At 42.0% G+C, this 26,868-nt stretch overlaps 1 protein-coding gene across 3 annotated transcripts in view; it reads left to right on the top strand.

Annotated features, from left to right (window-relative positions):
* CDH16 (cadherin 16) overlaps positions 1 to 26,868 on the top strand; it is a 1,158,846-nt gene that overhangs the window by 451,687 nt on the left and 680,291 nt on the right. For all 3 annotated transcript variants that reach the window (XM_069653297.1, XM_069653307.1, XM_069653286.1), the window contains exon 9: positions 5,748 to 5,898. In XM_069653297.1, coding sequence (XP_069509398.1) covers positions 5,748 to 5,898 — 151 coding nt within the window. The remainder of the gene's footprint in view (positions 1 to 5,747; positions 5,899 to 26,868) is intronic.

The raw sequence follows: 26,868 nt of genomic DNA, 5'->3' as shown, positions 1-26,868 counted from the left end.
TGGTATGTAGGTCTCAAGTCATACCTCTCCAGCTTCTGAAAGGGGTAACTGCATTCCCACGGGAAAGGGAGAGGGGAAAAGTGCATGGAAGGGGGGAGAAGTGGAAAGTGCGGAGCAAAGGAAAACAGACACATACTGATAAATAATAAAGGCAACAAACAGTGGTAGTGCAGCCAGCAACTGGCAAGTGCTGTGTTTAAGGCAGCAGACAGGGTAGGTCTGATAAGTGCAGGGAGATAAGGAGGGGAATGTATGGATACAGACACAGACCCCATTGCAGGGGGTGGCCCGGAGGCAGTACAGGAGGGTGGCAGTGTGAGCAGGTACCTGGGCCTGGAAGACAAAGGGTGGCCAGGTGCACGGTGCCGAGAGAGAACAGATCAGCAGGGGGGAGGGCAAAGGCAGAAGCAAAGAGAAAGGTCTTGAGTGTTTCCATAACCGGAGATGGTTCTCCTCAAGTTTCAGAGTGGCAAGGAGGCTGTGCCAAAGGGAGGCCCCAGCCAAAGACAGAGATCTACTCCCAGCTTGTTTTGTTGAAAAAACGACTGACCCTGAGGGAGTTATGGGTAGAGGAGTGAAGAGGTCGAGAGGGGAGGTATTTGAGGAGGGATAGCTGAAGGTATTTTGGACCCAGGAAGCCTTGCGGACAAGGCAGATGGCTTTGAATTTAATCCTTGCATCCACTTGGAGCCAATGGAGAGATTTCAGAGCTGGAGAGATAGGATCCCAGGGCTTGAGGCCAATGACAAGTCTTGCACTCATGTTCTGGAATAGTTGCAGGGGGCGGAGAGTAGAGGCAGGTAGATTTAGAAAGAGGCTGTTACAACAGTCCAACCTAGAGAGAACCAAAGCTTTGTAGACAGCGAGCTTCTGGGGGAAGGAGAGGAAAGGCAGAGTACCTCTGAGGAGGTGCAGTAGGAAATTTGACTTTTTAGAGACATCAGAGATGTGGGCGGAGAAGTAAAATGTGGAGTCAAAGATGATCCGAGGTTCTTAGCCTCACAGGTGGGTGTAGGAGGAGAGCCAAGGGAGGCCGACCAGAGAGTGAGGGGAAAGGATGGTGAAGGTGTGCCAATGAGGAAGATCTCCGTCTTGCTGGCATTCTGTAACGCTCACCTGGTATCCACTGGGACGCCACTCAGCCTGTTCTGACCTCTTACGACCTTGAACCCTTCACTGGAGTCTACTCGACTGGAGACTGGGCCTGAAACACAGGATTGGTAGAGTTTAACTCCCTATTGTCTCTGTGTGCTTGAACCCCTTCTTCCCCGGGGTCCAATCCTTCCCTTTGATCCACAGCTCACCTTGTTTTCTTGGAAAGTGTGCTCTCCATCCTGCTTTCAGCGCAGGGGCGCGTTGATTGATGCGGGATCATTGCTGCCTAGTTACTTTACTGGCAAGAGTCTGACAGGTAAGTATAATGAGTCTTTTGAACAGTTCTCTAACTTCGTTCCTTTCCTTCCTTAGATGATGGCCGGCGTCCGGGGATGGCGACATGCTGCTGAGATGAGGAGCGCTGAAGGTGAGTGCCATGACGTTTTCAGCGTGGATGCCGGTTATGAAGAAGAAATGCGGTGAGTAAGAGCGGTATGCGGCGCCTCTAGATGTTTCCACGCTAACCTGGAGTGTCTTTTCCCTCTTGCAGATGGATGAGAAGTTCCGGAGACAGAGTTCCCCCAGAGCGGCTGCGATTCAGGGAAGCGCTTGAAGCTCGTACAGTCTTTAGAAATAAGCGAAGATTTGCTGAATGCTTACTAATGCCTTTTTTCTGTTCTTTTCCCTTTTCCTTAGGAAGTGGCATGCCGGGATGGGAATGACACCGCCGAATATGCCCACAGAACAGAAGGAGCGATGAATGATGGGCAGAAGCGCCGCAACGTAAGTCTGTTCCTAACAGTGTTCTTGTTCTTGCAGGAGCTGAGCGCAGAAGAAAGATGCAGGCCTACTGGAGACCGATCCGAACACGGTGAGTGTCACGCTTCAGGTGCAGAAAACACAAAGCATGTTTCACAGCCTGGGCGTGGCTTAAATAGTCTCTGGGTATCTCAGGTGTCTCTGGGCTGAATCACACCCAAAAGACTAGACTGCACATGCAGTTCTGGGAACCGAAATATGTGGGGGCATCCCTCTTGTCCCCATCAATGCACTACAAGTCCAATCCCCAATGTGAGTGAGTCTGGTGCCACAAGCTCCAAGTCTGACTCCAAGTGGTTCTTTGGAGGGAGCGAGAGGCCCTTGAGTGCCATGTAGGTGATCATGGCCTGGCTCCAGCCTGACATCTTGGAGGGCTGGGGACATGAGGGGCAGGAATCATGACACATTCAAAGGTTGTTTGTGGCACACCAGTCTTGAATGTCCGATAGGCAATCGGAGATGAGATAAGGAGAGGAGGTGGCCAAGGGCAGCCTGAAAATTAGTTGAGTGTCGTTAAGATAGCACTGGAAATTTGAGCAGAAAACGACAATTCAGGGGGCGAGAGTTGCCAGGTACTAGTTGAAAAGCCAGAGCGGAGAGGTTAGACCCTGGGAAACACCACAGGTGGAGAGGGAGATAGATGATAGGAAGGACCCAAGTTGTACCTGCGATGGTCGATCAGAGAGGAAAGAGGTCAGCCAGGCCAGAGCTTGATTGGTGATACCCAGGTTATCACAGAGACGGTTGAGCAGGATGGTATGGTTGACCATGTCGAAGGCAGAAGAGAGAATGAGTAGGATGAGGACAGAGGGATTGTAAGAGTAAAGGTAGGAGAGCAGATCGTCACAGATGTTCAGGAGAACAGTTTCCATGCTTCTGGCAGCTCTAAAGCCGGACTGGTGGTCATGGAGACAGCCAACAGAATCGGAAATGAAGTGTTTGCCCAGAACGGGAGTCATGGAAATTGGGTGAAATATGGGCAAATAACCATGCAACTTTGTGCCATTTCATAATAAGAAGCACGTTGGCCAAGGAAACCTGGCACAAGATTCCTTGACTGAGGTAAGTAAAGGTTTCCTGTGCACCTGTGATGTTCAGGGTCAGTTCCCCCCTGCGCTAGTGCTATCCTCCCTAAAGCTGCAAGGGTGCAGGGAGGCTGTGTGTCGGGGGATCATAGATAAATGGGCCCGAACAGCACGGCCAACTTACCAGGATAGTAACCATGGGTTGATTAGTAGGGTCCCCGATCTATAGCCGTATCTCATTTAGGCCACTAAAAAGCAACAGAGTAGGCTCATTACAAGGGCGAGATTTGACTGCCTATTGTTGAGGAGAAACACCACAATGTCGCCTGAATACCCTAATGACCCCAGTTGACCAGTGTGTGGGGCCCCAAGATAGGATTTAAAATATTTTGTACTATTTTGCCCCGGTTATGGGGACATAAGAAAACGTAAAATTCTGCAGATTTTGAAGCATGCTGAAATACGCTGTTATAGACCCCCTCTGTTATTACTTCTGTCTGCAGACTCAGCATTGATTGCATGAGCCCTGTTATCTTACTTGAAAAGTGATATGTACATCAGAAAAGGAATTTTAAATGGAAAAGATCTTGTTTTACCACTTTGTAAATCTTGATGTTAGTGTATCCGTATGGTGCAGTAATTTTGTCATGGCAAACAGTTCTATTTCATCCTTGTTTTATGATGAATTTTAAGCTGTACATTGTTTGTGTTTGATGGATGTTTTTATTTTCGAATAAACATGATGAACTGAAGAGAAATCAGTCCAACCTTTTTATCCAGCTTCCCCAGCAGAGGCCTTTCAGTAAGAGGGGTCTAAAATCCATAATTCTCCAAATCATTCCAATTTTTCTGTCTGACTTCCCAACATAGAATAAAGAAAGTGGGGTCCGAAAAACACCAGAGGACCAGGATCATCATAAATGGTCCATTTATAAGGCAGCCATATTGAAATAGAAGTCCACCCATAGGAGCCCACAAGAGGTCCGTAAGGCTGCATATAACTTGCAGTGTGGAAAAGATCAGGTGCCTAGCGAGTTTGTGCAGGAATTAAAGCGGGCATATGCTCAGACTTCCCAGCGAGTGAACACCAATAGTAGGTAGTTCATAACTACATAGTTCTACGCTCTCCCCACATACATAATGTCTCCATTGGTGCTTGACTTTCACGAGCATAGGACCCTGGATTGGGAGATTGAACAGGCCACTGGGAATTATGAGGTCCAAAAGCCAGCTGAGAGTAAAAATACTGTCAAAAGCCCCAAACCATCTAACACCCGTGCTGCTGCAAAGGTGGTAGAGGTAAAAACGATCACTCCATTGGATCTGGATACGGAGGGCCTAAAAGCAACCCTCCTGCCAACAAGCAAAATGGAAAGCAGAAAGGACCCCCCAACCCGGCCCAATCAAATGGAAGTCAGGCGGGGGCCCAGAACAATGATCCCTTTGACCCTGCCACCTACTTAAGTCTTAGGTACAAAATAGGTACACGGGTACTAAACCAATCCTGGGGTATGTATACACTCCCACGGCCCAAGGGGGGAACTAATCAGGTAAGTACTGCCCCAGGAAACTTCCCCCCAAACTTCCAAGTATCACTCCACCTCCCAATCAGAACTTTTTTGCCAGATATCCCCCAAACCAGAACTTCCAAAACAATCCTCCTATCTCTCCCCGGTTCCAGGACAATAGACCCCTGAACCTGGGAGAAGGAAGATTGAGGATGGAATATTATGGGGGGAATGTACATGTTTTATTTTCCTGACATTTTTCTGTGAGCAGTGATATTTTTTCACTTTTACTTTTTAAAACCGTTTTTATCTGCAAACACCTGTGCAGGCCGTTTTTGTTTTAAATGTTTTTCAATCCTGTTTTCCATGTGACAGAGATCTTTGATTACTCCTTCTTTTGTAAATTAAAATGCTGTTTATCCATTGGTAATGACAGGTAGGCCCCTTTCCACACGGCTCTTTAAATGTACTTGAAAAACAAAAACAAAGGCCAAGCCATTTTTGTATTAGTGTTTAGAATCTTGCTATTCATGTGAAAGTGATTTCTGTTTGTGCCCTTTAAATGCGCCCCACAACCTTTGCCCTATCAAAACTTACTAAAAACTCAACACCTCTCCAACCAACTGCTACAACCCACACACAATGCATAGCCCTCCTGCCCTGTCAGGTCTCATGTGGAAACATAGAATTTGGGGGAAACACCACAAAGCACTTAGAGAATTCACCCACACAGACGCCAGTTGCTCCTACAGGCACCAACAGTTCAGCATAATGCCTTCACTTTTTCCCTCTAGCCACCTAACCACTAGCTCCACCTTCTTTCTCTTTCAGATCCATGAGAGTACCTGCAGACCATAAAAATGACAGCAGTGGGTGGTACAAAGGGCAGTAACATAAGATAAAATAACATAACATAAAATAACATACACTATACCATACTATACTGTACATTTCGTTGAAAAGCTTAAAACCTTGGAGGATTCCATGCAGAACAGGATGGGCTGATTGGGATGGACATTTTATCATACATAATGTATTAATGCTTCTTACCAAATGTGTTGTGGAGTAATTTCATTTGGGGGTAATAAAGCAACATTAGTGCACAATAGAGTAGATTATTACCCAGCACTTTATTCTGAATATTATTTTGTTAGCAGCCACTAAGTCTGATAAAAGAAATCAAAGTCTCATGCATGGGTAAGAGCATGGCCTGCAGCAGAACATGAGTGACTACTATATGTAGGTGTATCGATATGCATGCATTTATTTTACAGGTATTTCATATATTTTCTATTTTCAGTACATGATGACCATTTCTGCAGTGAATGATGATGGAGTCCAATATGGTGACCCTTTGGAGCTGATGATAATCGTGACAGATGAGAACGATAATCCTCCTGTGTTCCACCAGAAGGTTTATAGCGCTGATGTTCGAGAGCAAACAGAAAAAGGTGGGCATGGTCTTTTGACTTCTAGATCACCATAGGGGGTTCACACAATCAGGAACAACTACAGCATTTTAGACAGAGGGAGGGGTCATTATTACGAGATAATGAGCTACCACCAAGTTAATGCCTGAGATGAAGCCGAGGGCCATAAAGTTGGGGAAGGTTTTTTTTCCTAGCAATAATGACACCTCCCTCGGTCTAAAAGCACATAACGGTAGTAACCAGGAATGTTTTTGGGTTTTGGTGATGAAGCAAAAGATGTAACTTTAATAGTGACTAAATAAAATAGACACATTAAATTAGTGCATTAAATGTGTTTTGATTTTTAGTATTTAAATAACAAGGTTGTCTTTATAAGTTAAGCATTTTAATGGCAAGCTTAGTTATACTCTAGCATGTTTAAGATGAACGCGAATTATGTATAAAGTAAAAGTAAACAGTTTCTTTATAAGAAAGTGAACGCATTTCCTCTGGTTTAGCTATCTCTTTCGTCAATTAAATTGGATGTTACACCAAAAAAAGTCCTCTCAGATCTTAAATGTTGTGATGAAAGTGGCCTTGCCTGAAATTTGAATCATTGTTTCCCTGACTGTCATTGAAGTCAGAATGTTCAGAATACAGTCAATGCCAGTGGGGTCCCCAACCTTTGCGCACAATGAGTAAAGTCTTCATACCAAATGAAATGGTGAGCAACATCCATTCTTGGGCAAAACATATTGATGTTTAGTTTGCAGAAAAATGATTGCAACACTAATTAGAAATGTAATAAACTTTAAGACTGCTAATAGAACATTTTAATTTACAGTACTTAATAGTTATCTAGACAACGTGCAATTCCAGTAAAGAAAATTTCAGAGGACTTTAACTTCATTTGACAGTAAGTGGTTTACATGAAATAATAACAAAAATGAGATGTCTGTATGACATTTTTAGACAAATAGGTCCAGTCAAGTTGTTCAAAAATATAGGAGGACTAAATAAACATTACCAGGTTCTTGAGAAAAATATTTTTAAGAAATGTAGTACAAATGTTTGAGCAGTACAATTGCCCACAAATTGAGTACTGATTTTCAGGTGTACTTTGGGATTCTGCCCAGGGAATTTCCAGAGTCTATAGTGGCAAATGGTGTATTGCTAAGCATACAAGACCAGTAATACTTTTCCTCAGTAATTGATTACTGTATTGTGGACTGTTTTCTCTTCAGGAATGTTATGAAAGTTTGCATTTCTGCTTGAACAGAGAGTGATCACTATCCTGTTAAGTTAATTTTCCAGTGGCCGGTGGTAGTCACCATGAAGAAGATGTCCGATAACCAGTGGAGTTGTTGGCCATGCCTAAGCTCGACAAGGAGGCATTGGAAAGAATGACTAATTCACAATAAATTAAGATTATCTCTTAAAACTGTTAAACAATTCAGAGGCCACAAAGGAAAGTGTACATTTGTTAGTCTTTGGTTGAAACTATCCAGAACAGAGTTATTGGCAAATAACATTCCCCAGTTCAAGAGGTCCAGGTTACAAAAAGGGATGCCTCATGGTTCAATGCAGAATGTAAAATCTCAAAAGGAAAATTGAACCATGATTTAATGAGTGGTGTGTATATGGCTGGCCAGAGTTATAGTTTCAAAAAGGCATATAAAAATAAGAATTTATTGAGAAACAATGAAAGCTTATTTGAATGACACCAAATTGTTTTATTTTTAATGCAATTGTCGAGACAGGCATTGTGCCATCTGCTTGGACAAGTAGTCCATGGACCACCAGCCCCTCATGGGTATAAGTACTGGACTTTGCCTCATGGGTATAAGTACTGGACTTTGTCAGTAACACATTCCGCAAATGTAAGACATTCCCCAAATGTGTGTTGCTCAGACTGGTGGAGTGGGCTCAAAGTAACAGTATGCTGAAGCCCCTTCCAAGCGTGTTTAAGGGGAGGGTTTACTATAGTGAGCCACTGATTCACTCTGCGCACCATTATACAGAAATATGGTAAGGTTAAGGGATGGAGATTATATGTGGCTTTTTTCAGATTTTGAAAAAACATTTGATTTGATTGATAGAAATATCTTGTGGTGTAATTTAAAAATGTTTGGGGTTCCTAATGGTTTATTGAATCTTATCCAACTGTGATACCCAGACATCTCAGTGTCTGTCCAATACACAAGATCAGGGAATTATACATTGTATTTCCCCATAAATAAAGGTGAAAAGCAGGGATGTCAGTTATCCCCAATGTATTTTTTTTTTAGCCTTTGACTCAGTACTTTCTCTTTGAACAATTAATCCACCCAATCTAAAGGGAACATTTTATAGCATGCTTCTTTATGCCGATGACACAGCTATTTTGGACTTAACCCCAACAGGAATCCAACAGTGTCTGCTATACACAAATGACTATTTTGGGAACTATGGTTTGAAATTAAATATGATAAAAAACGAAAATGATGTTGTTTGGAGAAAAGGTGAAACCGTGTAGCTGGTTTTTAAATGAATGTAGTGATGAGGATGTGTTCTCATTTTTATTTGAGCATACTCTTCTCAAAGAGCGGTGCTTGGGTCAATCATTTTAAGAAGACAACTGAAAAGGCATCATTGAGGATTACATGCATTTTTTAAATGTTATTTCAAGTCTGTGCCATTGAGATTGCAGACGTTGCTGGAGGTATATAAAACACATGTCTGTTCCTGTATTTTTTCTGGCAGCGAAATCTGGGGAGGCGAACTGTCATGCCCTGGAGCGGTTATAAAATAAAGTCCTAGGCCACATAGCAAATCTCTCTCCAGCTACGCCTGGTAGCACTTTATGAGCCTGAATTGGGGTGTTCAGTTTGAAGGCGTGTCGGCCCATTTAAGATATTTTACTTATTTTTTAAAAGCACATCTGGGATTTTCCAGCTAATCATAGAGTGAATTTCAGTGTGTGTGTAAGTGTGATTGCAGAACCCCCCGCCCCCTGCCACCCGGTAAAGGAAAATAATGGTTGTAAGGCACTGTCCATTGGAATAGGGGGGTGGTATATAACTAAATTTGGCAAGTATATAGTCAACTCATAATAGCTCTTAATTCAGAGCTTGTCTGATGGAGAGAGGCAGAGTCCAAAATATACATAACCTGCCCTCTTTAGGTTTATATGCATATTAGACAGGAAGGAGAGATCTGTGAAATAAGATACCCAGAATGCAGGAGGTTGATGCTAATGGTACGTTTAAATGTACCCATCTCTCAATAAATGAAGGTGGAAGCACAAAGTGTGCCCTCGAAATAGGAGTCCATGAAGATTTGGTTAATTTTCTGTTAATTTGCCATTGTTGTTCTGTTTTCTGTAAGCGTGGACATGCATGGAAGCTATGTTTTATATACTGAATTGTAATGATCAGGTTTTTATATAGCTTGTTGGAATATGTTAAAGCTGATTTTCATTTTGGGCATGTTCTTTGTGGATTTTATGAAATATGATGCATGCTTTTAAATGTTGCAACGTAATGGAGAAATATGATTCAATATTGATTGAGAAAATACTTGTCATTGCATGGAAGGCTTTACAGCTCACTTCACACAGACTTTAGAGTTTAGCACCTAAGAATTTGTTTGGCATGTAATATGGCCATAATGACAATGAACTTGATGTTCTGGGTGGTAACTTCCCGGGGACTGAATCACAAGGGCATTTAACAGGTGCACGGGATGTTACCACCCAGTACAGCCTGGGTTCCTCATCATTATGGCCATTAGCACCAGTGTAGATTCCTATGCCTCATGCAAATGGTGTTTGCATTTTATTTCAAAGAAACTTACTTTACCGTGCTACGTGCCACTACACTGTAGCTTCCCAGTCTGTTTTCTATGTTGATCACTGACAAAATATCAACAACAGAGTTGGGAGATTAGAGTTCTGCGCCCAGCCGAACCGCAAGGGTACTTCTTTTTTTTAATTAAGCATTCTTAGCACCCATGTAGGAAATAAAACAGGTACTAAGAGGGGAGGGGAGAGTGAGCAAGGGAAGAAGGAGAGGGTAAAGGGGTACTGGCCAGCAGCACTCAGGCAGCTTGGAATGCGGCTTATACTGGAGAATCCAGCCTGCTTTCCATGCATCCCTATTGGACATCACCCCTTCCAGAGTGCTAATGGTAAATAGTGCATTTTAAAGCAACTGGGGCCTGATACATTGGTGAAAAAGTGGTTAGGAATACAAGTAATATTTTTCAGAAGGATTTGGAGCCTCTGCCCATAAGGGATTTTACACAAAACCTAGTGGCAAATATTGGTTTAAAACCTTGAGCATTTGCCAACCACCTGGTGTTAACTAGGCTTATGGATTTATTAAATGGCTTGTTAATGTAAATGTATTAACATCAACTTAATTGGATTTGAATATAGGGCAAATTAATTCTGAAAAATTTGCAATGCCTTTGCCTTATCTGCCCATTATCCACATACCAGATGGGCTGAGTATCAAGCAATGAATATTTTTCCACTATGTAATAATAAATATGGGTGACACTAAAAGAAATAATTTTGATAAACATAATGCAGGGTGGCATCAAACACAAAACCTACTTGTACAAAAAGCAGTGCATGTACAATGTTTATTAAAGGAAAGTGGAGTATGCATGCCAATTATACAAAAAAGGTAGCAAGCGCCCCTCTCTAGAAAAAACAAGGCATGGTAAACTTTTCTGAGGTTTGTCCTACTTTGAGAGTCCGCAGCCATCGCTTTAGCTCACTGTACTTTTCACCAAGGAGGAATATCCATTTGCATATCAGTCTTTATCCCGCCCACAAGGGCAGTCCAGCACCAAAACACCAGGCAAACCTCCTTTGAACATGAGTACCAACAGCAACCCCATACACATGTTTCAGCCTTTTTGGGACTCATCAGTGAGGCAGAGCTGTGCCTCTCTGAGCACGGTGAGCAAGGGGTCCACGTCTGGGTTCCCCCAGGTAACTTAGGGTGACCAACCCCAAGTTCCTTGCAAAAATACAAAAAAGGTAGCAGGCGCCTCCCTCTAAAAAGAACATGGCATGCTCTTTGGTTTTGTCCCATTTTGAGAGTCCACAGCCATCGCTTTTAGCTCACTGTACGTTTCACAAAGGAGGAATATCCATTTGCATATCAGTCTTGTTAGGTTATCATGCTTTGTTCTTTCTAGAGAGAGGTGCCTGTTACCTTTTTGTATTATGCATGCTAATTATTTGTCGGTTGTGATTCTGCTAGCTGTACAAAGGAACAGAATTCACAATTTTGTCCAGGAATCAAACATGGGAGCATGGTTCAATTAATTTGCTCATTAATACATTTGCCAGCTGGGCAATCTGTCTGACGATGACAGGGTTTTTATCAATGACGTTGGTATAATAATTAAGGACATTTACTGAAAAACTATTTGCATGGTGGCAACAAATTAAAATCTTGCATCTACAAAAATAAGCCAACTGGAACCACAGCAGGCTCACCGGCCAACATTCTCGCACAGTCCAGGACTCTGTCCTGGCTATGCTAGAATGGTACTGAGGTCTCAATCCTTCAGCACCTGCTCCTAGCCCTAAACACCATGGCCCAGAGCAACTGGTGAGCAACGATTTAGGGTGACATGAGCAACATGTTGCTCCCGAGCTACACGTTGGGGATCACTGAGTAACTGACTGCGCTCTGAACATTCTGATTGTCTGAGTGCAGGTCAGTAATTATCTCAGTGTGCTGATTACCATTCTGATGAATGTAAGGATCTGTGCACCCTTACAACAACTACCAGTTATCATTTGTGGTCTTTAGTGCATTTATTGAAAAATTACATTGGTTGTAGTAGGGACCCACTGTGAGAAAATATCACTCTATGCATGTGTCGGACTCGGCCACTGATTGCAGTGGTACATGACGCTAACATGTGACTTTGCTATCTGGAAATGTTCAACTGACATAAAACTTACCATAATAACGCCAACCAAACATTTCAACTTGCAGTTATTTCACTGATGGAAATTGTTCTTTGTTTACAGTAGGCTAAAGTGAATTAATGGGCATAGCACCCTCAGAGCTAGGGTTATGAGTGAGAAAGGAGGCAGGCCTAATCACTCTGCTCCCTTAAATCTTAGCATGGACTTCAATCAAAACATTATTTTTAACATAAGAATCTCTACACATTTTTGTGCTGCCGAACTGTGAGGGTGGGAAAAGTGGATTAAAGAGTTTAAATCTAGAAGCAATTTAACACTACAAATTCAAAACCATCCTCATCCACTTAAACCATATTCGAGTTTGACATCACAAACTTACTTAAGTGATGCCTACATAAAAGTATGATCTTGAGGGTGAGGTGGAAAATGATAGAGATGGGAGAATGGGGGTGGAGTGGAGGGATTAGGAGCAACATTCAAAAGGCTTGATTACAATGTTAATGATTACGAAATTCTATGATTGTGCAGTAATTAAAACATTATTCTCACATGAGGAACTCTTAAATCGATTACAGAATGGAACATTCATAATTGTTTACAGCAAAAACGTCAGCAATGTATTTAATTCTATTTACAGTATTTAGTGAAAGCAAACCTAGCTTTGGGAAGCAACAGTAAATTGGTAGGGGTTGCAGGCATTCATTAGATCAGGGGTATGCAAGGTTTAGCTCTCCAGATGTGTAGGACTAGAACTCCCATCTGCCCTACTCAGTATAGCCAATGCTGAGGCACCATGGGAGTCACCGTCCAAAACATACGCAGGACCTCAGGTTGCAGAAATCAAGAAATAGTTTACATTCACAGTTAGTGGGGAACATGTGGCAGTGCTGAAAGGGGGTAGAGTTGGAAACAGGGGAGGGTGGACTGTACTGGAAAATGTAGGTTTGGGGGTAATGGAATATAAATGAATAACAAGTCATCCTATGCAATATTGCATGACTCTGATGTCTTAGGAAAACAAAATAGCAACGTTCTCAGGGCTATGTTTAGAAACGTGCACATTTACCCAGCCCAGCCTTTTGATGCTGGTGTGATGGGATTAGAAGGAACTGCATTCAGTACGTTAGAGTTCCTGGTAATTCAGATCAAAAGCAGCCATGTCTTGAGGTTCTGGTGCAAGTGGAGATCATCCTCAAATGTTCTCATATAGTCCAGCAGTTTCTTAATCAATTTTGAGAAAAGATCTGACCTTATTAAGATGGTGACAATCAAAAGGCATCAGGAGGAGAAAAAACGCTCCATACCTGGGGCATAGTGGCGGGGCTTTGCAGCACTGAATTCTCTCCTGCTGTTGATAAAAACACGGTAAGGGTAAAGGGCTTTGAATCACGCTCCCTAAGTCGTTGCCAGTCACTGCAGCAAACGCATGGCTCCACCAGTGCTCTCCAATCTTGATGGCCCAGTGATAAGCATGTGTAGCGGGTGGTTCGGTAAACCAAGGTACAGTCCATTGCAGCAGTCAAGGCTTGATACAATGTGGTCTGACAAAATTAAGCACCTGTGGGCAAGTGAGAATAAAACCGTTTGCATAAAGGTTTTTAGGGGTTGATAGCAGGTACTGACAGCAGAGCTGATCTGAGGTTTAAAGGAAAGCTGAGACAAGCAGAACTCAGAGCTCTCAATATTGATCGCTGGTTCAGGTGGAGGGCAGTCACACTGAGATGGAAGGTATGCTAATGCTCACGAGATAGTCCCATAGAACAATCATGGTTTTCCTGGTTTAGTTAGGACAGAATAGAAGCGAAATTCCTATATACATATACATATTCAAATTGTTCTCTTTTGTGGCTCTGCTTCACTATAACTCAGATGTTTGGTCCATTGATTGAAACTTTGGTATTGAGATCCTTTGTTACCATGGAGTCTAATGCTTCTATAGTTTCACAACCAAGATTGTTTTCCGAGGACTACACAAACATGCATACTAATGTATAGCAATTATTCTGTTTTTAAGAAATGAACTTTGAGTACTGTGGTGACATCAATTAATGTATGGTGCTGAGCAAATCCCTTAGGAGAGGTTTGCTGGCTGCTGATAACATAATGAGAACTTTCTATCTCCATGATGTTGGTGGAGGAAAAACACATATTTCAGGTCTAGATCCCCCAGATTAGCTCCACATCGATGTGAGGGATGTGGAGGTTCATGATTGACTCCTAGGGCACCCTGGAGAATATGGGGGTGAGGACTGACTTGATGTTACCCAGCTCCACTGAATGTGATCTACTCATCAAGAAGGATGATAACTAGTCCAGAAAGGAGTCCTACATTCCCATGCCATGAAGAATAACCCTTTTTCAACCATCAACCATGTCAGTGCCTAACCGTAGGTCCTTGAGAAGCAGGAGGCCCCTCCACCCACAATCTAGTATAGCAAAGACATTGCCATTGGGTAATGCAACAATATTGAAAGATGGACTTTAATATCTGAAGATGGATGTGAGCACCGAAGTGGTGCAGGAGCGGTGAAGGCGTAACAGAACAGTGAATGGATGAAAAGCATTCAGAGTATTATCTCCTATCTTGTACTGAACTGGGAAAAGGCCACAGAAAAGTAACAGATTTTGTTTTTATTGTATGTTAGTTTATCAAAACCTCTATACAACTAAAATATAAACATTGCATACATAAAATTAATCATTCCATAACCAGTCATTATTTACATCACTCTTCATAACTTAATTACTTAAAACTAACATCTAAAATCATAACAGCTATAATAGATATAAAATCGATTTCCTTAATGGAACAATGGTTTTATGAATACACTTCAATTGCAATTTGAAAATGGTATAATAATTTGAGGTGATTGCCTCCATAAGAGCCAGAAAGATAGCTCAGTGGGTTGAGCACTCGCTGCTGCAATCTGAGCGTGATTTGCAGGTCGCAGGTTTGAATCCCGGCAAGGTCAACTCAGCCTTTCATCCTTCCGCGGTCGATAAATGAGTACCAATTTCGGTTGTGTGATATTGTATGTAAATATGTGCTCTGTAAAGCGCTTTGGAATTAAGGCGCTATATAAATAGCACATCATTATCATTAAAAGAGAAAGAAAGGCTTCATCATATAAATAGGCAAATGTGTCCCATGGCTGGAAAAATCTGGACTGGATAGTGATTATTGAACATTCCTAGGAGCTTTTTCTGTGAATCGCTGATTGCTGTTACTACTATTTTCTGAAGAAATTGATTTTGTTTAGGTGGTAAGTGAAGTGGTAGACAGATGGGGCACGGGTGTGATTAAGACAGCACCTAATCACTGAGAACAATTTCGATGAGTGATTGAGTACTCTAACAATTCGGGTAGCAAATGTGAGGTGTTAACATTTCTTTATTGGATCTTGCAAGTGCAAATTATTTGCTATAAGGACAGGATTGGTGGATCCTTGCCATGTTTGTTCAAAGTGGTGGATGTCCCTCTGGACGAACTAAAGAGTGCTGGAGCAGACACTGAGGAATCTAGCTGTGCTTTCTGAAGCTTCAAGGGAGCTACATCATCCCCCGTGGCTAGGATGCAGGATCACATGTGGTCTGCCAGGTCCTCAACTGAAGGATTAGGGCAGTCACAAGGAAGAGAGAGGGTCAACTCAAAGTTGTGCTGGGGGAGACCAGGGCAGAATCTGGTAGATGAGTGGCTCAAGGGCCATGGAGTCTAATTATTGATTAGAGGTAGTGCTAATAGGAATGGCAAGAGAAAGGGTAGTCTAGGTGCTAAGCACTTCATCTGGTCAAAGGATTTCACTGATAAAACTATAGCAGAGTCATTTAAGAGGGTGCACCATACGTTGCTGCTAACATTATAAGTGTCACTTAGACTGGGTTTATAACAGGATAAGAAGACCACAAAGGGATACCACTGGCAGAGTTTTTTTCCCACATGTGAATTGTATTATCCAAATTGACCGGAGAGGGATGCCAAACAGCACATGGGTTTTCACAGGGCAACATCAAGGACAGCGCCAGCTGTTTGCCAGGCATTTTATGAGGAAAGAATGCCCTACTCAGGAGTTAACTCGTGGAGTGGAGTAAACAATAATGATGGAGGTAGATGTTTTAAATTATTTAGGCAAGCTGGGTAATAAGTACATGGCAGAGAGCAAAAGCTATTTTATTAAAATGTTTCTTCAGATGACAATGTAATCATATTTTTGATTGATGTTGCCATTCTAGCAATGGGGTGAGTCACGTACCTACTATGTAAATAATATTGCTTTAATATAATATATACAATATTTATATATAATAATACTGCCATGGGTTCCTCCCCAATGCCAAGGGCTTTTTTTGGTGATTTTGGTATTTCACCATTCAATGCCTTCTAGTTTTCTGCTTCATTAACCCCTTAAGTGCCATGGACGAGGTATTGCGTCCTTGGCAACAGGGAGGTAATCCCAAGGACGAGATACCTCGCTCTTGCCACCTAAGGGTTTAATGGCTTCAGCAAATGAATACCTGTGATTGCTGAGTGGTCTTTGGTATCAGTCTTGTCATAAAGCAATGCAGTAGAGTTGGCTGACACATGCATGATTACATCCACAGGAGACTGGTGCTCCACAGAGAAATAGTCCTTCCATATGCATGATTTAGAACTCCTAGCAGGGATTTTGATTGTCAAAATATAACAAGGGATCATGTGTGGCTTTTGGTCATGAAAAAACTAAACAATGTTTCTGCGTTAGGTACATAAAGTACCTGGGTGTCACTTGTCAAAGGCTCTGATTCTGATGGGCGGATACTTCTGACAGTATTGTGTGGATTATCAGTCATCAGTTCAAGCAGAACAAATTCCACATATTTCAATCTCTGCAGCCAAATGGTTGATTAGTCATTTCAGTTATCTCTGAAACTGGAGGTCGGAATTTTGGCCTTTTACTCTCATTCATATCTTTTCAGGATTCTGAACACCAGATCTGTACAGCGGTAATCTCAAGAGTCAGCTGAGGCAATTTCAAAATGGATAATATAGCACTTGCAACCCGTTCATTTCTGTAGGTTTGAAGCACAGGCATCCTAAATGCTTACCCTATTTCATTGGTTCCTGTGATCATGAATAGGGCGAGTCACACTCTCCACTGACATTGGTGCGCTGACACATATCCCAGTAGGGGTTTGAATTGTGAAGACACCTGTTGGGCTATTAGTATTTATCTGCTGTATTTTCTCTCTCATTAAAAACATGTGGGGAATCCAGAATATGTATAAGTAGGAAGGGTTTATTATTTTTAAAAGCCACAGTACATCCCTATCAAAGTAATCAGTTGCAATAATTCAAAATGACAACGTCTGGAAGGATGTGCAACATACTTCAGGTGGTGGTGCTTTTTGAAGATCTGAAAAGTAGACAAACACCATTTGCTATCAATTGATACATAATGATCAAATATTCTTTTGATTTATTTTTATAATTTTTCATTATAAACTTAACAAAAATAAAACAATATAACAAGAGGCTAAGAGCATCACAATTCAGCATCATAATAGATACAGTACAACCACTGTACATACAGTAACAGGAGAACATCATATAACAACAGTTATCGACAGTTTCCCACTCTGAGTAATAACATCAAATAGTCTAATCAGTAAATTAAATCAAATGATCAAATGATATTAGCAAACGTGAGTTCGGCGAGGAGATTTCAGTCTGGCCTTGACTCTCTGTGATTCAGACGTGTATTTCCTGCATTTACTGTGGCTGACTGGCTTTGTGTGGCTTTTGCTTTTAGGATTTAATTTCTCTCAAAAGCCGCTGTGGGCGCGTAGCCCCGGCGCATGAGTTTGGCGAGGAGCATTCAATCTAACCTCAGTCAGGTGGAAGGTGGGCTGTCTCCTTCTATGAGCAAACATATTTATGTCTGCATCAATTCATCTGGCTCCTTCCCCCTGTGATATTAAATATGGACCCTGGCACACTGCTGCGTACTCGGCGCCAAGTCAGATTGCAGGATGCCTCTAGGCCCCCCGCTTTGACTTAATCAAAGGTGAGTCTTACAACATTTAATGACAAACTGTGTTTGGCGTCCCTCAACCAACTACCCCAACCACATCCCCTGAAACGTTCCATTTCTGTTGTGGATATAACGGATGCAGAATTGTTCATTTGAATCTGATATACAGGGCTCGATGTTGTGGTGGGTGGCACAAGGGATGGGAGCTGGTGAGACTGCGAGAGCCTCTAAACTCAAGCAGGATTAGACAAAGGATTGGACAAAGGTCTTTAGGGAGGGTGGATTGTGGTGACCATGGTAAATGGGGCGGCACTTGAGGGGTCTTTGCCCTCGATTGAGCCCTCGTCCGAAAGGGGATCTTGGGACCCCAAGCCCTCTGGGCATAATCAACTAAATACTTCTGGTCCGGAGGGCTCCTCCTCAGTGTTGTCAGCCCGATTGTCAAGAAATGTTGTCAGAATGAAAACAAAAATGCAACAGCAGGGGAAAAGGCCACTTCTCTTGAACTATTCAGTTCCACACTGGGGCACCATGGGAACAGTGGGCAAGGAGACAAAGGAGCTAAAGAGTCAATATTGAAAAAGGGTGAAGGGTTGACTTATCATATGGACCTGCTTCTTACAACTATACAGCAATCAATCCAAGCTGGCCCAAAAGATGTGAAAAATCACCTGTCACAGCCTGTCACGCCTCCCTCCCCTGTGAAACTTCAGAGCGGGATTCCCTCTCCTCCTCTTCTTCAGCATCAACAATGCCAAATGATTCAGTCTTTACATCTAACACAGGAGTACGGGATCCTCTCCTCTGTTGGAGCTGCTTTTCAACTACAAAATAATGTAATGTCTGCCCTTACGATCTAGCTGGCTCCCTTTATGAAATTATATAAAGCTATGAACTACAGCTTCAAGGACCAGGCAAGCCTCCTTGCTATGATTCATTCTAAACTGATTTTTCTTGAATCGTTTACTACGCCTGTCCAAACTAGACTAGACCACAAAGCTGTTATCCTTGCAATGGCAAGGACGTCTGTGATCTGGCTAGAGCTAAGGCAGTGGACAAAAACGTGTTGATGGATGCCGTATTGGAATACCTGAAGTGGCTGAGATCTAGCTATGAATAAGGGTTCTTGGGTTTTAACCCAAAGGTCCAAGAAGCAGGTGGAACGTATAGTGTTAGTGATGGGGTTGAGCAAGATGTGGCCCGCGAGTATTAAATTGCTAATTGTGAGAAACACTTGCCTAAGAAAGTCGGCAACCAAAGGGACTTAGTCAAGATGCTACCTACTACTCGTAAAGTGGCAAAAAAATGGGTGGTGGAAGGAGGCGAATTGGGCCTAAGGCTTATTGAAGACCCAAAAGAGGGACCTGAAGCTTGGACAACAATGCTGCAGGAACATTTGTTGACTGATTCAGGTTCCTTAGTGTGCATAGTAGAAACTCACCCTCCCACCAAGAACAGAATAAAAAAGATTCAATTAAAGGAGGCTGAGCAAAATAAAAAATAAAAAAAACTCTCAGGTGGATAAGAAAGTTTGATTGAACACCAAAAGATCCCTTTTTCACAATTTACAAACCCCCCGCCACTGGAGTGTTACTCTCTTGATAGAACAAAGGGGCGGCAGAAAGCAGATACAATTGTGAAATTTGATCTACTGGAAAGCAGAATTTGCTGAACACTTCACACAAGAAGAAAAGTGGCGACCATCATATTGGAGCTACAATTATAGATACATCATTGAATTTCTCAATCTATTCTGATGACTCTGTAACTGATTTGTTGCAATAGGAGGAAATTAGCACCCCTCCAGAGGTTTATTTTCATGTTCCAACTTCTATTACTCTTCCACCGTTGGAAAGGGGTGAGAGGAACAACTCTTCCCAGTATAATCCATAGAGATTTGTAGGGGTAAAGTTAATCCCATTTCAAACCATGGCAGAGAAACACAAGACAGTTGATTCAAAATGCAGAGCTCATTTATCTGTTGCTACTCCCCAGCCTGCTAACTTAGATTATAGGATAAACACTAATAGGCAAAAGGGAGAACAACATAAGGGGTGCATTACATTCTCATTGGAGCGCCTATTATTTTCAGATGATGTCCTAATCCTTAATAGCAGGAATGTTACGCCGTTACTATATCATATTCCAGAATTATGTTTAATTGACTGTGATGATATCCTAGTGGTAGAATTTGTGAAGGAATCAAAAATGGATTGGGTAAGATAATGATTAAAAAACAACCTTATAAAAACACCTTGATGCAACCCTCAGCATTATTTCTACCACTGGGCTTCGAATTGAAATATGCATTATTGGAAAACAATCCTATAGTAAGACGGTGAAAGGAATGGCTAGTAAGGAGGGAAGAGTGAAAATTAGCCAGATGTTGTCTAAGAGACTGGTGGACGAACCCTCAAATATGAATCCTTTATTAGCCCAGAATAATGATGAAGGAAATCTCCTGAGACTGATTAAAAACTTGTATGAACCATTAACAGTGACCTTTTCATGTTCAAAGTCTGAGGAGAGATTGGTAGGGGTGAGGGGTCTCCCCCGACTCTTAGCAGCTAAGGCACAGGATTGGTTATGGATCTCAAAGGTACTGGTACTTCCAAGAAACAACTAGGGTGAGGGTTTGGATGGGCTTACAGATTGGGCAGTTGGACATATTGTGCCTGCAGGAAACCTAGTTGCGAGCAACCCCCTTATGTGATGGTTTCTTTGCCTTCTTAATCCCGGCTGAAGGGAGTTATGGGTAGACCGTATTTTGGTCTTCTTACTTTGATTAAAGAGGGACAGGGGATCAGAGTAATTAAGGTGAAAAATCCCAAACCATTTATTCAAATGCTAGTAATTGCACAGAAATCTGTGGGAAAGAGACACATGGTGGTGATATTCAACCTTTATTTGAACCCTGCAATGATAACCTGTGCAACCTTTCTTGACTGTCTGATGGATTCGATTGATGAATGTTGCATAAACTTGAAGGATCTGCATATCATTTTATGTGGAGATTTAAACATCAAATGTTTGGAGCCCAGCGATGCTTCGGAAAGTAACTGCTACTATCTTGCAAGAAAGTGCGGTACTGTGGTTGTGTGACTTGAAGGCCAGGAACCTCCATATGTTGAATGGCATGACAAGGGGGGATATCCCAGGAATGTCCAACTGGTCTCGAGGCCACCGTAATGTCAACCTTGACTGGTTGTTTATATCAGGAGACTTATTATCACTCCTTGATTCATTCATAGAGATCCCGATGAGGTGGGTGATCATGACCTTTTGAAAATGACATGGAGGGGGAGTAAAACTGAACAGAATTTAGTAGTGGTGAGAAATATTGAAATTTTGCAAGGGAGAAATAGATTGAAGATCAGATTGTCACAAGTGTTGGAGATTATTTTAAGACTCAAGTCAGCTATAGCTAGTGATCAAAGCATGGTAAATTACGCACCATTATTGTGCGATTTTGAAGAAATCAATATGAAATCCAAGAAACCTGACTTCCAAAATAAACATATATACAGTAAAGAGCGAGTGGACAAAAGGAAAATCTTTCATAGCGATCTTAAAAATGAAATAAATTGTCTGTGGCCTCTAATAAGGAACAGATTAGAAAGAGAAAGCAGTGTTACAAAAACTGGCTTATCTCTTTTAAAAGCCAAAGACTACAAAATGAGGCTCAGGTGATGCTGAAAGCTGGTTGTAAGCAAAACCCTAGATGCCTCTGGGGTTTAATTAATAACAAAAGAACTTTTCAAGAGGCATTATTATGAAATGCCATAACGGAGGACCAATGGGTCAATCATGTTTTACTCCTTTTGGCTCCTATTAAACATATAAAGGAGAAAGAAGGTCCAGTGGGGAGTGTGGCCTGGTTGATTCATTTTGACAAGGAAGAAATAGAACATCTTTATGGCTGAGCTCCTTGCGGCTCCAGGGCCTGACGGGCTTACAAACAGCATGCTTAAAGAAGCCCCATCCTTATGGGCAGAGTTATCTTTCCTTTTGTTTCAACAGGTACTGAAAGAGAGGGATGTGTCTTCTTCATGGAAGACAGCCCAAATAATACCCATATGTAGAGAGGGAGAGAGGGAGGATCCAGAAAACTACTGCCCTATCACCCTTTTGGACATTTTGGGTAAGATATTTTCTTTAATACTCCCCCATAAATTGAATTCTTGGGCAATTGCAGGTGGTAATTTTGGTCCTATCTAAGCAGGCTTCATAAAAGGGGTGGGGACACATCTAAACATCTTATTGATAAACATCTTAAATCTACAAGCTATCAAACATTGATATAGAATATTCCTAGCATTTGTAGACTTTGAACACGCATTTGAAAGCGTCAATAGGGACACCGATTGTCAGGAAAGCTGCAAAGAGGGCAAATCTCCAAAGATCTATTGTCTGCCACAAATGCCCTACACTCCTCAATGTCGATGCAATTGAGATGGAATTCTAAAGGTCTTGTTTCTAAAAACATCAGTACTTTCAGGGGGCTGAAACAGTGATGCCCCCTGGTGCCTGCTTTATTTAATCTTTATCTGTCTGATCTAAAATGAAGTCAGGAATTGGTTACTGCTCTGAAAATAAATGGGAGGCCTATACTGTGTATGCTGTATGTAGACCATTTGGTACCAAAGGCCCATAGGACTACAGCCTAGGTTGGATGCCATTCAACATTATATGGTGGATAATGATTTGAGGATAAATGTCAACAAATCTGACCTCAAATAAAAGGAGACAGAAATGCACGTTTAAATGGTATGTTGGGCAGCAGAACTTGTAATGGGTTGATTCTATTGTTCATTTGGGGGTTTGTCTAAATTGTAGCATATGTGACAGTGCTTAGGTCCCAAAACTAAGAGCCCAGGAAAAAGCTCTAGGCACCCAAGTGTTCCCTTTAGATCTCAGGTGTGGAAAATGTATGGTATTACCGGTCTGGACTTTTTATAAACAGAAGGTCGTATCGATATTGTCTTATGGTGCAGAGGCCAATTTGAGTCTTCCATGGAAGACTTGGGCAATCCTCAAGGGTATTTTCTGGAAGAGAGTGCGCAGTCTACCTAGGGGGCTCCCATTGGCATTTATAAGGTATGGTTTGGGCCTCCAATCCTCATATTCACTGGTTTTATGGAAGTCAAGGGGCCTCATTACACGTAATGCGGTAAACCATGGTGCTATTAGCACCATGGTTGCCGCCAGTACCATACCGGTATCACCATGGAGGAAAGGGGAATTACCACCCCATTCCAAGGTTGGCGGGCGGTAATTCCCCCTTTCTCCATGGCCCTTCCCCATTCCCATTTTTGCCCCATAGGGCTCAATGGGAATGGGGAAGGAGCTAATTACGGTACCGCAAATTGCGGTACCGCAATTAGCACCAAGGTCCCTTTGCGGGTCCCAACTTTAATGGCTGGTCTACACCAGCCGTTAAGGTCGGGTCCCGCAAAGGGACCTCGTAGTAAGGCGGTAAGGGTTTACCGGTACCGGTGCCCTTACCGGTACCGGTAAACCCTTACCGCCTACCATGTAATGAGGCCCATTGTCTTTGTTTTGGAAGTGCCTCTTGAGGAGTCCAGTGCCTCCATTGGAAATTGTTAAATCTGCAAACAATGGGCTTTTTGATTGGCTACTTAATGCTTGGAAGGTGAAATGTATGACCTTTCTGCTTAGTCTGGGAAGGGCAGTTGAGCTCCTGATATCAAACCGTAACGCCATAAAAAGAAACTTTGGCACCAAGATTGGATCGATACGCAAAAGAAAAGAATGTCATGCAAATTGCCAGAAAAGGTTGACAATGTTCTACCAAATGCATTAATAGAAAAAAAATGGCAGACAACTTTCATTGTGAATCTAGATTGCCCAATAGATTCCCGAGTTGCTCTCAGTGGACCCAATTCATGCATTTGAAATTTAATATCTATCCCACTAAAGACGTGCTATCATCTCGCAAGCACATTGGGAAAGACGATTTGTATGTAGGTTTTACTTGAAGGAAGGAGCAAATGAAATGCTGAAACATGTAATTGTGTTGTTTCCTGCTCGGATAGCTTTACAAACACAGTATTTGGGGGTAATCTCATGAACACTAAAACAAACACTTTTGGCAGATGACAGGTGCAACATGTTCCTAATGGGTGAAAAGGCTTCCTTGATTTTTGCTGTGATCAAATTTGGACCATCTGTTTTAATTGGTAATAAGGATTTTGAAGGGAAGTTTGGAAATTGTAAAGGACTATTTTTTGTTTCTAGGAGTTTTTATGGATTTTTAGGAGTGATGATGTCAACTCTAGATGGAATGTATGATGAGATTTTTTAATTGATGTATTGGATTATTTTTGTTGTGTTTGGATTTATAAAGGTTTGAAATAAAACAATAAATAATTTTAAAAAAGAAATTAGCAAAACAACTCAAACAAGATTTACAAAAGACTTAAGACTTTGTTTAAATCCAACTTATATGTATACATCTGGGCACAATGAGCAACAGTGTTTGCTACACATGGCCATTTTGGACAGGATGTTGGTAGAAACTACAGAAGTAATCCAAACTCAATAGGTTTCATGTCTGACCAATGAACCTTGACAAAGAAACAGCACAGGCACTACCTGAATTAACAAAAAAGAAAGGGATTTACAAAAAAGCATGTTCAATAAAACAATTTAATGTGGAATGTGAATGTATGTGCAATGTAAACGGAGTCAAAGAAATTAAATTAAATAGTAATAGTGTAACTCATGAGAAGAATAAACAACAGTGTGTGCTCAGTATCAAACAGGAATACTCAGAACAAAAATGAGTGACCACCCTATCCACTGAGTGTGTGCACACATAAGTCAACATTAGATGTACAACTTAATCAGATGGATATAATTAACATTATGTCAAAATCAGAAACCGAAGGAAATGAGCATTAACAAAGCCAACTGTTTTGGCATGAAACAGTTTCCTTTCAGAGCAATTATATGCAGTCCTTACAGTGCCACCCAATAGCCAAAACTAATAAAGACCAACTAACGGTCTCCTTTCTACACTCATAATTATGCAACAACTATTTTTAATGTCCTACCAATACCCCACCGCAATTCTGCAAAAGAGTGAACACCCCAGCTCATTAAAGAAAATGTCATACCTGCCTTAAAGCAAACATTGTCAATGCCAACAGTTTGGGCTTTTGTGTAGGCACGGGAAAGACACTTGACAGGCACAGTCATAGAAGTGTTAACTGGCCATTGAGGGTAGCAAATAAGAAAAGGGTGTGAGTACCCGAGCATCTAATGGCAGTGGCTGGCAAATGCCTAATATGTATACACATGCCAAAACTATTGGCTTTGCCAATGGTTGTTTTTAACATAACTTCCAGTGCTTATAAATCGAGTGGCTGAAGGAAGACCTGGCAAGACATTTTTATTACACCAGTACCATTTATACAGCTCCAATTAAGTCATTAACTTTCAGAAGACAGCTTTGACACTGGCAGGCACTTCAAGTGCAAGGTTTGATGGCCCGGTAGGGGCTGAAACTGGGTGAGAATGCAATAGGGTTTAGCATAGCCCTGGGCGTCAATGGCTGGGCAAATAACCAAACAAGACCTACAAGCTTTGTGTCACTCCTCATATGCCCTTCCTCCCCATGTGTGCTCTAATGCAGTAGTTTCGGCTAATAGCCCAAACTAAAAACAGCATTCGAGACTTGGAAAACGGATCAAATACAGGTTAATTTGGGGGGAAGGGCGGCCTTCATGATTTGATCTAAGGGGTTGTTCTCCCCTGCATGGAAAGGCTGGAAATGGCTTTCATGCATTAAAAAGTAATATCTTTGCATCACAATCTAATTGATTGGAATACCTTTGAAAGAGAACTAAAATGCTTTCTAAAAATAGTTTGATGAGTTTGAGTTGACCTGTTTTTCTGTGCACCCATTTTAAATGCATTGCTTGCTACTGTACCAGTCCAGAAGTCAAAATTGTATTCGTTAAATACTGAAAAAACAGGAGCGTCAGCTCTTCTTGGATACGCCCGTGAATGAGTAAAGTGAAAATGCTCCAAGTCAGCATTTATGTTTTTAAGCACAACCTAGAGGCGTGCTCGCCAGATTCAAAGACAGAGGCGGTACACTTGACGATTAGGTTCAGATCACAGCTCCCCTCTTGACGTAATGTCTGAAATGAGGAGGAGGAGAAAGAGAAGGAAAGGTGCATATCAAGGGGTAGATTCTCATTCCTTGATCTGTCTTATAGTGAGATGTTAATGAGGCAGAGCCTACACATCGCTCACCCTTCTTATGTCATCCTCAACCTTTTTGCTGATTGGCTGGATGGCTGGCCCTTATTGGCCATCGTCGAACATGCCACATGTAAGAAGCTGGCAGCTCCACTCCATGCTATGCCAAAGGTCCTGTAGGAGAATCATCATGCCAACAACACAGGCCTCACAGTCACTGGTCTGTGCCTCCATACACCTCTATGCCACAAATACCCGGTGTAAGGTGATCAATAGTAAGGATATGTTTTGATATTGATGGCTGCCTCTCTGCTTCTGGGGATGTTAATTGACCACAGAGCACATGATCTGTATTGACAATGTCATACTGCGCAGCAGTGCACACTGCCCCATCTAGCAGCCCAGTCAGTTAATACACTGCTTCAAGCAGATGTCTTATTGAGGCCAAACACCTGCTAGACCATCTACCCTCTAGGCACTATGTTTGTGGCTTTCCCGCTCCTAACACAGAAGCTACTTTTCCACAAAACAAGGAAATTGGATAGGAGTATTCAATGCAAGTAGGAATTGACTGTGATGAAAATACAGAACTCCTACACGAAATTGGCGATAGTAGAGACTTTTTGTCAATCTGAAATACAGTGTCCCTGCTGTTTGGCCACCTACAAACCACATACAAAGCAGGAAAATCAATTTCCAGAGTCATTTTAAAAGAACCTCAACTCGAGCAGATCGTTTTCTCAGTTTCCACAGGGGCCTCTAGGAACATTCTGTGGTACTGCAACCTGATAGGCCAAGTGTTGTTTCTGACTCACAGGGACCACTAGTAATGTTGTTTGG

The sequence above is a fragment of the Ambystoma mexicanum genome, chromosome 1p (genome assembly GCF_040938575.1).
Source record: "Ambystoma mexicanum isolate Mex_15411 chromosome 1p, UKY_AmexF1_1, whole genome shotgun sequence".
Lineage (NCBI taxonomy): Eukaryota > Metazoa > Chordata > Amphibia > Caudata > Ambystomatidae > Ambystoma > Ambystoma mexicanum.
Note: the sequence above shows the minus strand (reverse complement) of the source record. Positions and strands in the feature narration are given on the sequence as shown.